Source organism: Pyrus communis, chromosome 14 (genome assembly GCF_963583255.1).
Source record: "Pyrus communis chromosome 14, drPyrComm1.1, whole genome shotgun sequence".
Classification (NCBI taxonomy): Eukaryota; Viridiplantae; Streptophyta; class Magnoliopsida; order Rosales; family Rosaceae; genus Pyrus; species Pyrus communis.
In genome coordinates, this window is record NC_084816.1 from 17,929,656 (window position 1) to 17,943,301 (window position 13,646).

Consider the following 13,646-nt stretch of genomic DNA (forward strand, 5'->3'; position numbering starts at 1 on the left):
GATAAGCCAGAACATTTGGGTTTTGTTCTTGCCGCACCTCAATTGTGGTCTCTATGCACCGAGGAATTTGACAAAAATACCCTTTTGGTGGACATGTTTCACTCTCTACATTTGACGGGATTCACCTCCAAAAGATGTAAAAAGGTAAGACAATTTAAAAAACTAGCCAAAATTTGCATCATCAATAGAATTTTAATCAACTATTATAACTTTTCAGAGTTATAACCAAAACAATACATTAAACTACTATATTTTTGGTGGACATGTTTCACTCTCTACATTTGACGGGATTCACCTCCAAAAGATGTAAAAAGGTAAGACAATTTAAAAAACTAGCCAAAATTTGCATCATCAATAGAATTTTAATCAACCATTATAACTTTTCAGAGTTATAACCAAAACAATACATTAAACTACTATAACATTCTTTCTTAACTAATATAATTACAAAATTATATCTTCTGCTTTGTGCAGTCTTTCTCTTCCGATAATTTATGTTAGCCCTCTTCTCTGAGAACTCTTTTTCAATTTTTTCTCTTAAGTACAACGCCTACCCAGCTACCAGTGGCAAAGCTACGTGAGGGCAAGGAGTGGTGGCCGCCCCTTCCCTAGCCGAAAAACATGCCTAGGAGCGTTCCTTCAGCCCCTCCGCTCTCGTCGGAAATGAGAATTCCCACTCCAGTGATCTGGTTTCTGCTGCTGCGTGGGAGACCGTTTTCAGCAATAGCCGTCATTCAAGAGAAGGACGACGAGTCGGTCTTCCCGTAGAAAAGAGTGAGTGGAGGTGGGTCGCCGGAGGAGATAGGGATTGGTGGCGGGTCGCAATGAAATTTGGTTGTTTGTCCATATTTGAAAAAAAAATTGGGTCGCCGTCTCCTTCTCCAACCTCTCCTTCGTCAGCATTACTTCTGTCTCCTCGTCCGACCTAGATTTCCCATGGCTCTGCCGTGCTCCCCACCGGTATTGGGTGGGTGAAAGGTTTGAGGGAGGTGTTTGGTTAGTGAGAATTCATGGCAAACAAAGGATATTGGTTCTTTGTTTTATTTAGGGTGTGGTGAAGAAAAGCCATAGTAGAAGGGAGGGAGAAGATGGTTTCGCCGGAGATGATTGGGGTTGCGGTCGCCGGGAAGATGGTTGGAACCAATTGAAAAATAGAAGTCGGGAAGAGGAAGATGATGAGTGTTTGGTAACAAAGGTAGTAAGTGTTTTGGGAGATTTTAGCTATGACAAGTGGACTACTTTTATTGGGCCACTTCATAAGTTCAGTATAATGGGTACTCACTAGAGAGTACCCAAGTATTATCCCTTTCTTTTCTCTTCTGATCCCACCTCTTTTTTGTGGTTTGTTAATTAACTCATTTTTTTCTCCTTTTTTTTAATTTTTTTTAATTCTTGTATGTATTTTTATCTTCTTTTTTAAGAGTCCTACAATATTTATCTTAAACTCTCATAATATCTATAAATATTGTATTACTTTTTAAAAACAATGTAAATATTGTTTAAGGCTTATTTTACGATAATTTAAATCCATCTAGGCTCTCGTTTAGATCTCGCCTAGGCTTGTTAGGTCTCAGTCCGCTATTTGACTAGTGCCTAACATTTTTTTAGGATCTAATCCTAACCAATTTAAGCTCCTTACATTGACTTTGATATTATTGCTTACAACCGTTTTGGTAGAGAGACTATTTTTTGCTATGAATATGGACTCAAAACTTTGCACTCCCTAATGTGAAAACAACCGCTTTGATTGAACCTTGCACTCTTTTGAATTTCGCCCCTCCCCTCGACAAATCCTGGCTTCGCCACTACCAGCTACCACGAACACCCCAACGATGAACCTTTAATCCACTCACGCAGCCTTTTGTTTTGCATATAAACAAGGCATAAAGTGGCTAAGTTATTAAAGTTGCAATCATATAATTTGGTAAATGAAGATATGGTTGGTGGTGAGGGGTATTGGATTGTCAGCCAATACCTTGCGTAATGCGATTTGATGGAAAGCTAGGTTTCTTGAGTGAGAGTTTTACAGAAATTTCATGCTTTTGGGGTAATTTTTTTGTTCTACTATGATTGATCAAGAACTTGTTAAGACAAAGTGGGAGTGGATCTCACCGGGGAAAGACGATTAGGACTAGAGAACATAAGTTGCGAAAGTTTCAGTCAACATGGTGGTGCTTAAGTACTTTTATGTCAAAATTTGGTTAGAGTTATCACAAGAAAAATAATTGACTAAAATTCTACTCATGGTCCAAATTTAATTTCCCAATGCGAATATGTATTTTTATTTACATTTTCTGGTCAAAATGTAAATTTTACATATTTACATTGGAGAAACTTTCAGCCAACCAAAAATTGTTATATGCCTATTCCCTAAGAACAAAAAGACATTTGATCTTGTTTTTAAAATTTATAGAACTTTGCTCTTTTTTAGTATAAAATGACCAGGGATAGCCTTAAGGATAGCCGAAGTAGGCACTCGCACCTTCACTCCTAAGGGGCTCCCATTTTTTTTTTTTTACAATTTGAATTGAATAAAAATATCAATAGAAGTGGGAGCAGCTTCACTCCAAAGGGGCTCCCACTTTTATTGATTTCAAATCTCAGAGACCAAAGTGATGAGTTATGAAAATCTCAGAGACCATTTTGACTAAAAAGCCAAAATAATATCATAGGCAATAATATAATTTTTTACAAAAGAATTTTACTATTTTCTTCTTTTCCTTCACCCACATGTAACTCTAGTTTTACTCTTCCAAATCTAATTAAAATTTAAAAATCAAAATTTCAGTCTTTTTTTCTCGACAGAACCCCAATGGAAGTTGTAGGTGAAATGAGTGTGTGATGTAGGTGAAATAAGTGTGTGAGGTTGGTGAAGTAAGTGGAAGTTGTAGGTGAAATGAGTGAAGGTTGTAATTTTAATACATTGGTCAACATTTATTTCACTGAAATTTCAATGTCTACATATACCTAAATCCAGTGCAAATTCAGTGAAACATTATGAAAGGAAGAAGCAGAGAACCATACCAAAATCTGCAGATCCTAATCTTGCCAATGAAAGTGGCCATCAGCATGCAATTGCATATGGGATTGGAATTGGTGAAGCCGCCCTCTCAGTCTCACTCTTCGGACAATGACTCCATCATTTCACACAATCTATATCCCTTTTCGTGCGACAATGATTGAACAAATTCGAACCCCTTTATGATTTTTCTTTCCCTTACAATTCTTCAGTCAATTAATTTCCCAAGCCAAGCAAAAATTCTTAATCTTTTTCACGATGCAGCAGTTGCAGAGGTGGAAGAGGAACAAGAAGAAAACCCATGTTCCTGCCGCCATTTTTTTTTTTCTCTGAAATTTTCTCCAACTTTCGATCTCTCGCTTTCGATCGGGAACGGGAAGACTCATGAATTTGATCAGAAAGAAATCAACCCAAAAACAAATCAACCTAAAAGAACGATCGTGGAAGCACCCAGAAACTTATTCTAACATCTAATGAAAATTTGGAAAGAAATTAAGCTAGAAACAAATGAAAAATAATGGGAAGTGGAACCACCAGAATCCATGGGGTGAGCCTGGTGGTTCTAATACCATGTTAAATAAATTGTAAAAGATGAAGAATTAGTACAGAGGAAGAGGAAGATGACAGAGAGAAACAAAAGAGAGTCTACAAAAAGAGTTTAGAGAGAGAAATAGGATTTGTATTAATTGACTAAATGAAGATTACACACACTGTTTTTATAAGAGAAATCCTAACAACCTTGCTAACTATATTACCTATTGTAACTGTATTATTGACTTATATACTTAATAAATACTTCAACGGCTTGGTTGATTGAAGAAACTTTGAGATCAAAATATTTTATCAATACAAGACAAACGTAAAGACTTCCAATATGATGGAGGTATGTGATAACGATGATGTGGCTACTTAGGTTTACGAAAGTCTATCAATGCAACCCACAAGATTCCACAATACATTAATATAGAAGTAAAAGTGAAAACCATGCCACAACAATTAGACCTCTAGAACTATCTCAGTTTGACAAATGTGATGACAAATTTGATGTGTTCAACGATGATGTCTCTGGTGCCTGGCGGTCATGGTGGCACAAAATTTGATGCTTTAGATCTAGGATTTGAAAATATGGCCTAAGCTAAAGTATTTGGGGACAACATGCAACTCGAGTCCTCAATGGATGCCCTTTCCTATTCAGTGAGGCTTCCAATGAGCATGAAGATCCTATTGATGTTATACCAGATGATACTGATATTGATAGTTTGTCTTCTCGCCATAAAAAGGATAAGAACATACAATACGGCGAATATAAATGAAAACAATATGGTTGGCTAATTGTATTCGAATAAGGATTTGCAAATGCAGTTAAGTATGTTCACAATGCTTAAGAGCTTTGAGTTGAAAGTAAAAAATTTGATAAGGAGCGTTTTGTGATAAATGAATTGATGAAAATTACATATGGCCACTACGCACCATCAAGCATTTGAAATCAGAGTTTCTTTAAGTCAGGAAATATTCTGATGTTCATTTGTTCTTGTAATGTAATCAATCGTGATCATTATCAAGCAAGTAGTTCCTTTTTCAGGCAATGTATAAAGTCAAAATAAGAGGGGGTTGGTCACATTTATAGACCCAAGGATATCATTAAGGATATGCGAGCAATGTTTAGGGTTAATATGAGCTATGAGAAAGCTTGGAGATCAAGAGAATATTTTCCTTCCCCTTGGATAACTGAAAATACGGAGCTAAATTTTAGGATTTTCCAGCATTGGATATGTTAGAGTATAAAAGGAGGGTGTGGATCATGACACATGTCATTAGCCAAATAGATAAGGCAGTTAGGATTGTTGTAGTTGTAAAATTTAGTTAGAATTGTTGCTAGTGTAAGATGCAGATAAGGCAGTTAGGTGAATATCCACCTATATAGCAATTGCATCTTTGTAACCAGAAAATTAATAAGGAAAATACAAGTGAAAAATCATTATCTTTCTCTCTCTAAGTTTTCTTTGTTTCCTTCTTCTTCTTGTACAATCTTTGTTCTCTTTTCTAAATAATGCTTAACATGGTATCATCGTCTTGAAAGTCATTCATGCTTTCTTGATCCTTGGTTTCCTTCCGCTATAATGTCTACATACTAATTCCTTCCCTTTTCTCTAGGATTTTCAAGCTTTTTCCTTGCCCCAATTCTCTTATTTGTTCTTGGTAAATTCTTGCACACCAAGTGTTTGATTTTTTTTTTGTCTCACTCAAATTTTCTCAAGATGATTACTGCGAATCAATTGCAAATCTTGCAATCACTAATTACCAACTTGATTTCATCAGTCTCTAATTCAGTTACTTTGAAGCTAGATGATTCCAACTACCTTCAATGGCAGTTTCAGTTGCAATTGATGCTCGAAGGTTATGGAATCATGGGGTTTGTAGATGGCACCAATGTATGTTCGCCTCAACTTTCTTCATTTGGGTCTTCAGATTCATCACTAACCTTTACGTCTTCAACTCCACAAACTGAAACTGATGAGTACAAGATTTGGAAGATGCATGACAAGGCTCTTATGCAACTTCTTACTACAACTTTGTCCTCCTCTGCCATTTCTTGTGCCACAGGCAATACCAGCTCACAAGATCTTTGGATTCAACTTCAAGAATAGTTTTCTACTATTACTCGTACATCTAATTTCCAGATGAAAGTTGATCTTTAGAACATCGAAAAAGGGTTTGATTATGTATTTATGTATCTTGAATGCATCAACGCAGCATGAGATTTTCTTGCAACTGCAGGTGTTGTTTTTGCCGATAAAGGTATTGTGATCTTGGCTCTCAATGGTCTTCTTGCAGAATATAACACCTTCAAATGTTTATGCTTAGCTATCCTTTATACCACATCAGTTTGCATCAACTTCAAAAATCATGGCCTGCTTGGGAAAACTAGTCAATTTAACTATTTAGCACAACCGACTAGGTCATCCTTCCAACTCTGTTTCTTCTACAATGCTTAAGAAGTCTAACATAGTCACTGTACATGATACATCTTCTACAATGTGTCAAAGTTGTTTAGAAAGAAAATTTAGCAAGTTACCCTTTTAGTCTGTTCAAACTAAGTCTGTGGTTCCTTTTAAGGGGTCAATCACCTTGTCAATCTTTAGATGGATAAAAATATTATGTTCTGTTCACAGGTGAATGTACTAGATTCAGTTGGATATTTTCCTTAATCAATAAATCAGACATTTTCCCTACATTTATCTCTTTCTATCATTATGTTTGCACTCAGTTTACAATCAAAATTAAAATTCTGCAAAGTGATGGAGGATGAGAGTTTATAGCAAAAAGTTCCAAACATTTCTCATTGAACAAGGTGTTTTCCATAAGATTTCATGTCCCTATACCCCTGAACAAAATGGGTTGTCTGAGCGTAAACATAGGCATATTGTAGAAACTGCCCTTACATTGTTGCAAATTGCTCATTTACCCCCATTGTTTTGGACTTATGCTTGTCATACATCAACCCACTTAATCAATAGAATGCCAACTCATGTTCTTCATAACAAATCACCATTTGAATTACTATATGATGTTGTCCCTAAACTTTCTCACTTAAGGGTATTTGGGTGTTCTTGCTATCTTTTCCTTAAACCATATAATACCTTCAAACTACAACCTAAAACCTCTCGATGCTTATTTTTGGGATATGCTCTTCACTATAAAGGATACATCTGTTATCATTTGGAAACCAAAACGACCTACATTTCTAGACATGTAATATTCAATGAACTTGAGTTTCCATTTCCATTACTAACAGTTTATCCTAAATCTCAAATTCTTACTCCCACTCCATCACTTGACACTGCACCACTACCAACCCCAAACCATCAAAATGTTCTTGTTTCACTAGTTTCAAATTCTAGAATGCAAACTTCATCTACATCTAGAGATACTCCATCTACTGGATCCCAAACACCTCAAATGCATGCACAGACACCTATACCACATAGTTAATCCCCTCACATTCATATAGAGTCAATTCAAAAATCCATTAAGTCCACAGATTTATTATAGCCTTCTAGCTCATATGATATTGATACCCCAACCACACCACAATCCATTATTGCTGCTTCATCTCCCTATTCATCAACTCCGGTGGCACTTGAATTTTGTCCTGAGACTCTCCAAGTTGTTCTTGAGATTCCACTTATGAATCTCCACCCAATGTAAACTCGATCCAAAATTGGTATTGTGAAACATAAAGCTTTATATGCATCAGTTTGTGATTCTGGAGGTGAGGAATCAGCTTTGAAAGCACCAGTGTGGCATGATACTATGAATGAAAAGATTTCAGCCATACATTCTCAAGCAACCTAGAGTCTAGTGGATCTTCCTCACAATAAGAATCTTGTAGGCTGCAAGTGGGTGTTTAAAATCAAGAGAAATTCTAATGGTACAGTTGCTAGGTACAAAGCGAGACTTGTTGCAAAATGATTTAATCAAGAGCATCGCTTCGATTATGGGGAAACTTTCAACCCTGTTGTTAAACCAACAACTGTCAAGTTAGTATTAGCTTTGGCAGCTCATCATGATTGGCCTCTACATCAATTAGATGTCAAAAATGCCTTTCTTCATGGCATTCTTCAAGAAGAAGTCGATATGTCCCAACCTCCTAAATTTGAAGATCATAACCACCCTAATAAAGTCTGTAAATTATAAGTCCCTCTATGGACTGAAGCAAGCCCTAAGGGCTTAGAATGATAGGTTCACAAGTTTTTTGCCCAAATTGGGGTTTCATAATACATATGCTGATTCATCACTCTTTGTCAAGAGTTCTGGTTCTACATAGATGACATCATAATAATTGGGAATGCTACTAAGATGATTGCACAGGTTATTATAGACTTAACTAAAGAATTTGATCTCAAAGATCTGGGGTCTCTCCATTACTTTCTTGGGATCCAAATTACAAGAACAGATGAAAGGTTGTTTCTATATCAAGAGAAGTATGTGAAAGATTTATTGCAGAAAACTGAAATGTCTAATTCTAAACCATGTGCAACTCCTTGCTTACCTTATAACAGGTTATTGAAGGATGATGGGGAACCTTTTAATAATCCTAGTCTTTATAGGAGCATTGTTGCAGCTTTACAATACTTGGTCTTCACAAGGCCTGACATAACCTTTTCAGTTTACCAAGTCTGTCAATTTATGCAATCTCCAATGGCTTCTCATTTTCTGGTTGTGAAAAGAATCTTAAGGTGCCTCAAAGGGACTATGACACATGGAATTCTACATACAAGAGGCAATTTATCACTCCGGTCGTTTAGTGATGCTGATTGGGCTGAAGATCCTAATGATAGGCGATCTATAATAGATTTGGTTGTTGTTTCTCGGTAACAATCCTATGTCTTGGGCTTCAAAGAAACAACAAACGGTCTCAAGATCATCAACTGAAGCTGAATATCGAGCTTTGTCATCCACTGTTGCTGAATTAGATTAGTTGCAACAACTATTTCACATTCTGCAAGTTCAAATTTCTCACCCACCAGTCCTTTTTTGTGACAATCTATCTGCAATCACATTGTCCTTTAATCCAGTTCAACATCAGTGCGCAAAACATATTGAAGTAGATGTTCACTTTGTGAGAGAATGAGTTGCAAACAAGAAGCTTTTGGTTCAATTTGTATCTTCATCTGAGCAATTTGCAAACATTCTTACCAAATGCCTGAGTTCACCATTATTCCATACTCACTACAACAGTCTCATGCTTGGACCAACATGAGTTTGCGGGGGGATGTTAGAATATATAGGATATGGAGGGTGTGGATCATGACACATGTCATTAGTCAAATAGGTAAGGCAGTTAGGATTGTTGCTGTTGTAAAATTCAGTTAGAATTGTTGCTAGTGTAAGATGCGGATAAGGCAGTTAGGTGAATATCCACCTATATAGCAATTGTATCTTTGTAACCAGAAAATTAATAAAGAAAATACAAGTGAAAAATCATTCTCTTTCTCTCTGTAAGTTTTCTCTGTTTCCTTCTTCTTCCTCTACAATCTCTTTGTTATCTTTTCTACATAATGCTTAACAGGATATAGCCTTAAAAGCCTAAAACGAATCACTTAGATCCAAAAACAACAAAACCATTACAAATGGAGTTAACATAGGAATTTCTTATAACATATCAAGTCAAATGCTAAAAAACCTAAAATAAAATACGATATTTGCTCAACAATCAAGTATATTATGTATTAATAAGCCTCCTTATCTGCAAAGTCCGAAAAGAGCAAACCTAAAGTGGAAAATGGAATTAAGAGGAAAAACATAACTAGCTAACAAGGCAAGTGAGATTCATGAGTTTCTGGACTTGGCTGGACATACTAGGCTTCGAGTTGTTGTAATTGTAAATTTTATCAATATCTTCAGCTTCCGGTAATGTTTCTGGGCGTTGTCCCGCGCCCGACGAGGCTTGAGGTTGATTACTAGTTCGAGCTGTTGGCCCCGTCATGGAATCCGAGCCTTCTCTTCTTTTCGCGATATAAGTTATATATGAACTTAGTCCAAGTGAAAATCTCCAAACCAATTGCAACCAAAGCAAACATTCCAAGGACTCCGACGTAAACCCACAACCAGGTTTTATTCGGCTTCAAAATCGCAATGCCTTGGAATATGTTCACTGAGATCACAGCCAGCAGTGAATACCCTAGAAAATGATGGTACATGTCCCAGTATTTCCGGTAATCATCAGTTTTTGTTGGCGTTAAACGCAGGGCAAGCATCTGCAATGCACAGAAACAATGTCACTCATCTATAAAAGCAACACTAAATTCTAGGGTATGTTGAAAATATTAGTAACATAAATGTTCTTGTCAAAGTTCATGAGTGACGGAAAAACATCAATAGGGAATATGTGTTGAGCATTAAGAAATTATATCGCTTAATTTTGACACTGTCATCTCTTAACTAAATTGTTCTATTACTCAGTACTGTCACGTGATCCGAGCAATCTTACACACTATTTGCTTTGATACTTGCGACTTAATATCAGACTAATAGCAAAATATTTGCAAGGGAAATGTTCTTGTCGTGTTACAATGTTCATTAGTGGTGGAACAAGGTCAAAAGATGACTGTGTCGAGAAATTAAAAAATTTGATCGCTAAATTGTAAGACATGTCATATTGTAAGTGAACTGTTATGTCACTCAACATTGTCCTGCGATCCGAACAATCTTAAACAGTATTTACGTTTACACTTCAGACATAATATGCTGGACTAATAGGAAAAAAAAAAAAAAAAATGTTCTTGTCGTGTTATACAATGTTGATTAATGGTGGAACAAAGTCAAAAGATGACATATGTCAAGAAAATGTCAAGAAACTAAGAAATTTGATCGCTAACCTCGAACACATGTCATATTGTAATTGTTATGTTACTTAGCACGCACTATCATATTATCTGAACATTTTTATGCATGTTTTTCCTTGATACGTTGGATGTGATATGTCAAGACTCGAATAACATTTTCGTGTGACTCATGGCATAATGGAAGAGAGGGAGAGAGATAAATGTTATATACTTGTAATGTAGTGAAGGCAAATATGCAAATGGCGAGAATTCGATGAGTCGAGAAGCTGTAGTGTCTGGAAGCATGGCCGAGCCAGAGTCCGATCGCCCAACCAGCCGTGCCAAGAGTGTAACCAACAATCTGGCACGAGACATGAACTACATACCACCTTGGACAATGAAAAGGGTATCTTCTGTAGTACCTTGCTATGATCACTCCCAATGGCAACATTGTTCCCCACCCCACAATATTAAGAATCCCATGTACCTATTAGTAAAAAGAGAAAAAGGAATATTAATTATTTACACACACATAATTTGAAAGGAATGTGTATGAAATGATGCACAATAAAAACTAAAAATTATTATCACTTTCAAATTTTTGTTTTCATATAACATCCTTCGGTTACTCCTCCTCCCTTCATTCATCTCCGTTCCTTATTTATTTCATAAATCTTATCTTTATCTTTAGTTTAAAAAAAAATTTATTAGACAAGCCCTAAGCTATAACACCAACCGTTAAATAATTTGTTTCAATAGTTGATAATCATATATTCCATAGTCAATCATAACCAATAGATTGTAACTTGGCTACAAATATATACCACATTTAGTATAATTTCTCACAGAGGTGAGACTCACTTGCATATTTGAATTTCGTCTTAGGTGAATTTCATGTCATGGTTTGGCATCTTAATTACGTACCGTTCTGAGGTGATGCTGGCGATGTCCAATGCTAAGACCGCGTCCTGTGGTCATGTTTATAGTCTCCGTGCTATCCACATTCTGGAGAGAAGTGGAATGCATCTTAGGCTCCATAAGAGCATCATCAGCCTCAAACCCCACTTGCCATACATGGTTCAACTTCAAAATATTGTACGCAGCTGGATCCGGTGGCAAAATTAGCGTTGCGAATATCGACATGTACCTCCTAGGCTTCACTTCACCTTTCATGTTCTTGACAATAACATCATCAAAATTTTGTGAAGGCTTAAGCCTACAACCTAGCTTGGTGTCACTAGTGATGTTGTATTTTCTGACTGCCAACGTTCCATTAGGCTGTGAAATGCCTATAACAGCCCTGGTCCCGACCATCTCTGGCCTTTGGGGACCTGGGTTCACACCCCATGCTATCCATTTTGCAGGCGGTCTAATGGTGAACAAGATGTCGATTTCGGTGTTGCTGTGAATGTTCCACCCGAATTCTGCTCCTAGAGTGACTAGTTTCTTGCAGTTTGTAATGTTCATGGGATTGATGGGGCTACAATTGGAATATTGCTCAGAAATTGGGAAAAGAAGTGAGGAGGAAACCGTTAATATGATCAGAACTACAGAGTTGGTAGTGCCCAACATGTTTGACTAGTTTCCTAAGGTTAACGTTTCAGGATATATGATATGTACTTATGAGGAGAAAGCTTTTCACTCTTCTTTTTTAGTTCATTTGTAAATTTGGGTGAGACTAAAGAAGAAGTCAAGAATAGTTTTTAATTTTATTCTCTTTTTACAGCTTGTTAGGGTCATATCACAGGTGCTTTCGATGTGAGACATTGCTTTCTTCATGAGCAACCCAGCCACTTTTCTATTTTAGCTGTCAGAAAGTTGTGTAATATATGTTTTCATCGACCAAAAATAAAAATATGTACTTTGTTGCTTGTCTAATGCTTCGACAAATTTTCTCATCTACGGTCGAGTTCTTGAGGGTGAAGTTAATTTTGTTCATTTTAAACTTAACAATTTAAATTTGTTTGTTGATCTTGTTCTTGTTCAACCAGCTAGCTGGGTACGTATAAAGGCCATGATAAGTCTTAAGTATAGTTGTGCTTACGGGGAAAATAGGGACTAGTCGTGGAGCCCGTTATACATCAAATTTCAATGATCCAACCTGTCTATTTTTTAAGTCTTTATTCATAGATCATTGAACTCAGTTAGATGTCTAAAGCATTTCCAATTTGACTAATATTTTGCAAAGATGATCAATAAACTGCAATTTGAAAAATAGACAGTTTGGATGATTGAAGTTCGGTGTAGAGGGGATCCCACAGGGCCACAACTAGTCCCTATTTTTACCAAAAACTGGAAATCCCTTTGGATAAAAGGGGTTTGTCTGTATACATATGGCCTTGGAGATACTATATATACATATCTATAACTTCTTCTTTTTTTTTAAAAAAAAAGGGGGACAACTGGTGGCAAACCACTGTTATCCACCCCTTTCAGGGGCCGGGGGCCGGAAAAACTCACATAGGCATTTCAGCCTCTCCCTAACCACAAATAAATTAAAAAATTTATTGACTAGTGTAATTAACTTCTTTTTATCTAATTTATTAGAATTCTTTCTCATACCGTCAAGGTCATAAAAAAATTTAAAAAAAAAAAGAATTGCTTGTTATTATTCTATGAACGGAAAGAACTACATATCTAACAGACCTCATTCCTACCAAGTTATTACTGCTCAACATTGACTGAATTGAAAAACTAAATGTTGCAGAAATGAAGCTTGAGAATAAGAAGAGAAGATGGAGCTAAGCATCAGAAGAAGAAGAGTTCTTGAATTAATGGTGTAAACAGACATTTACAACAGTACATATAGTTATACAGTAGTAACAACCTTGCTTCTGTGTTAATCCTATCCAATCCGCCACCTTATTACAACATGGCAATCTCATCTAAAGATAACCAATATACAAATGGCACCATGACTTAGTTATATTTGGTTGTTAGTTACAAGGTGTATTTATAAACACCTAATTCTAAACAAACAAGAAAACAATAACCCAAAAACATAAAAAGCAAGTAATCATAATTCTTATGCTACTAACAAATTCCAACACATAAGAAAAAATACCCTAAAATAAAATAACACCAAATTATTAACTTTTTCATCACTTTCAGTCAAATTCATGATGATTAACAACATAAATTTACCAAAAAGAAAAGTGATGCTAATTGTTGAAGATGACTTGTCAAATTAAGAGAAAGACCGGTCAAGACTCAAGATACTGTGCCATCCAACGGGTAAAATATAGGAGGAGGATTCTTTCCCTCCTTATCTCTTTTCCTTCCTTCCTATTTGAATAGTT

General features: G+C 36.2%; 1 protein-coding gene across 1 annotated transcript; it reads right to left on the minus strand.

The window, feature by feature from the left end:
- Window positions 1–9,483: 9,483 nt before the first annotated feature.
- On the minus strand, window positions 9,484–11,919 carry LOC137714487 (cytochrome b561 and DOMON domain-containing protein At4g12980-like). The gene is made up of 3 exons (XM_068453689.1): window positions 11,272–11,919; window positions 10,580–10,834; window positions 9,484–9,780 (listed from the first exon to the last, which is right to left on the minus strand). Exons 1-3 carry the CDS (start codon window positions 11,917–11,919, stop codon window positions 9,484–9,486), a joined length of 1,200 nt encoding a protein of 399 aa, XP_068309790.1.
- Between the last annotated feature and the right edge of the window lie 1,727 nt (window positions 11,920–13,646).

Excerpts from the sequence above, each read along its gene's own strand:
- LOC137714487 (XM_068453689.1), bottom strand. The coding sequence starts at position 11,919 with ATGTTGGGCACTACCAACTCTGTAGTTCTGATCATATTAACGGTTTCC. Across the intron at positions 10,835-11,271 it reads GCCAGCATCACCTCAGAACG|GTACATGGGATTCTTAATAT; the intron begins GTACGTAATTAA and ends TTTTACTAATAG. Across the intron at positions 9,781-10,579 it reads TTGCCTTCACTACATTACAA|ATGCTTGCCCTGCGTTTAAC; the intron begins GTATATAACATT and ends TGTGCATTGCAG.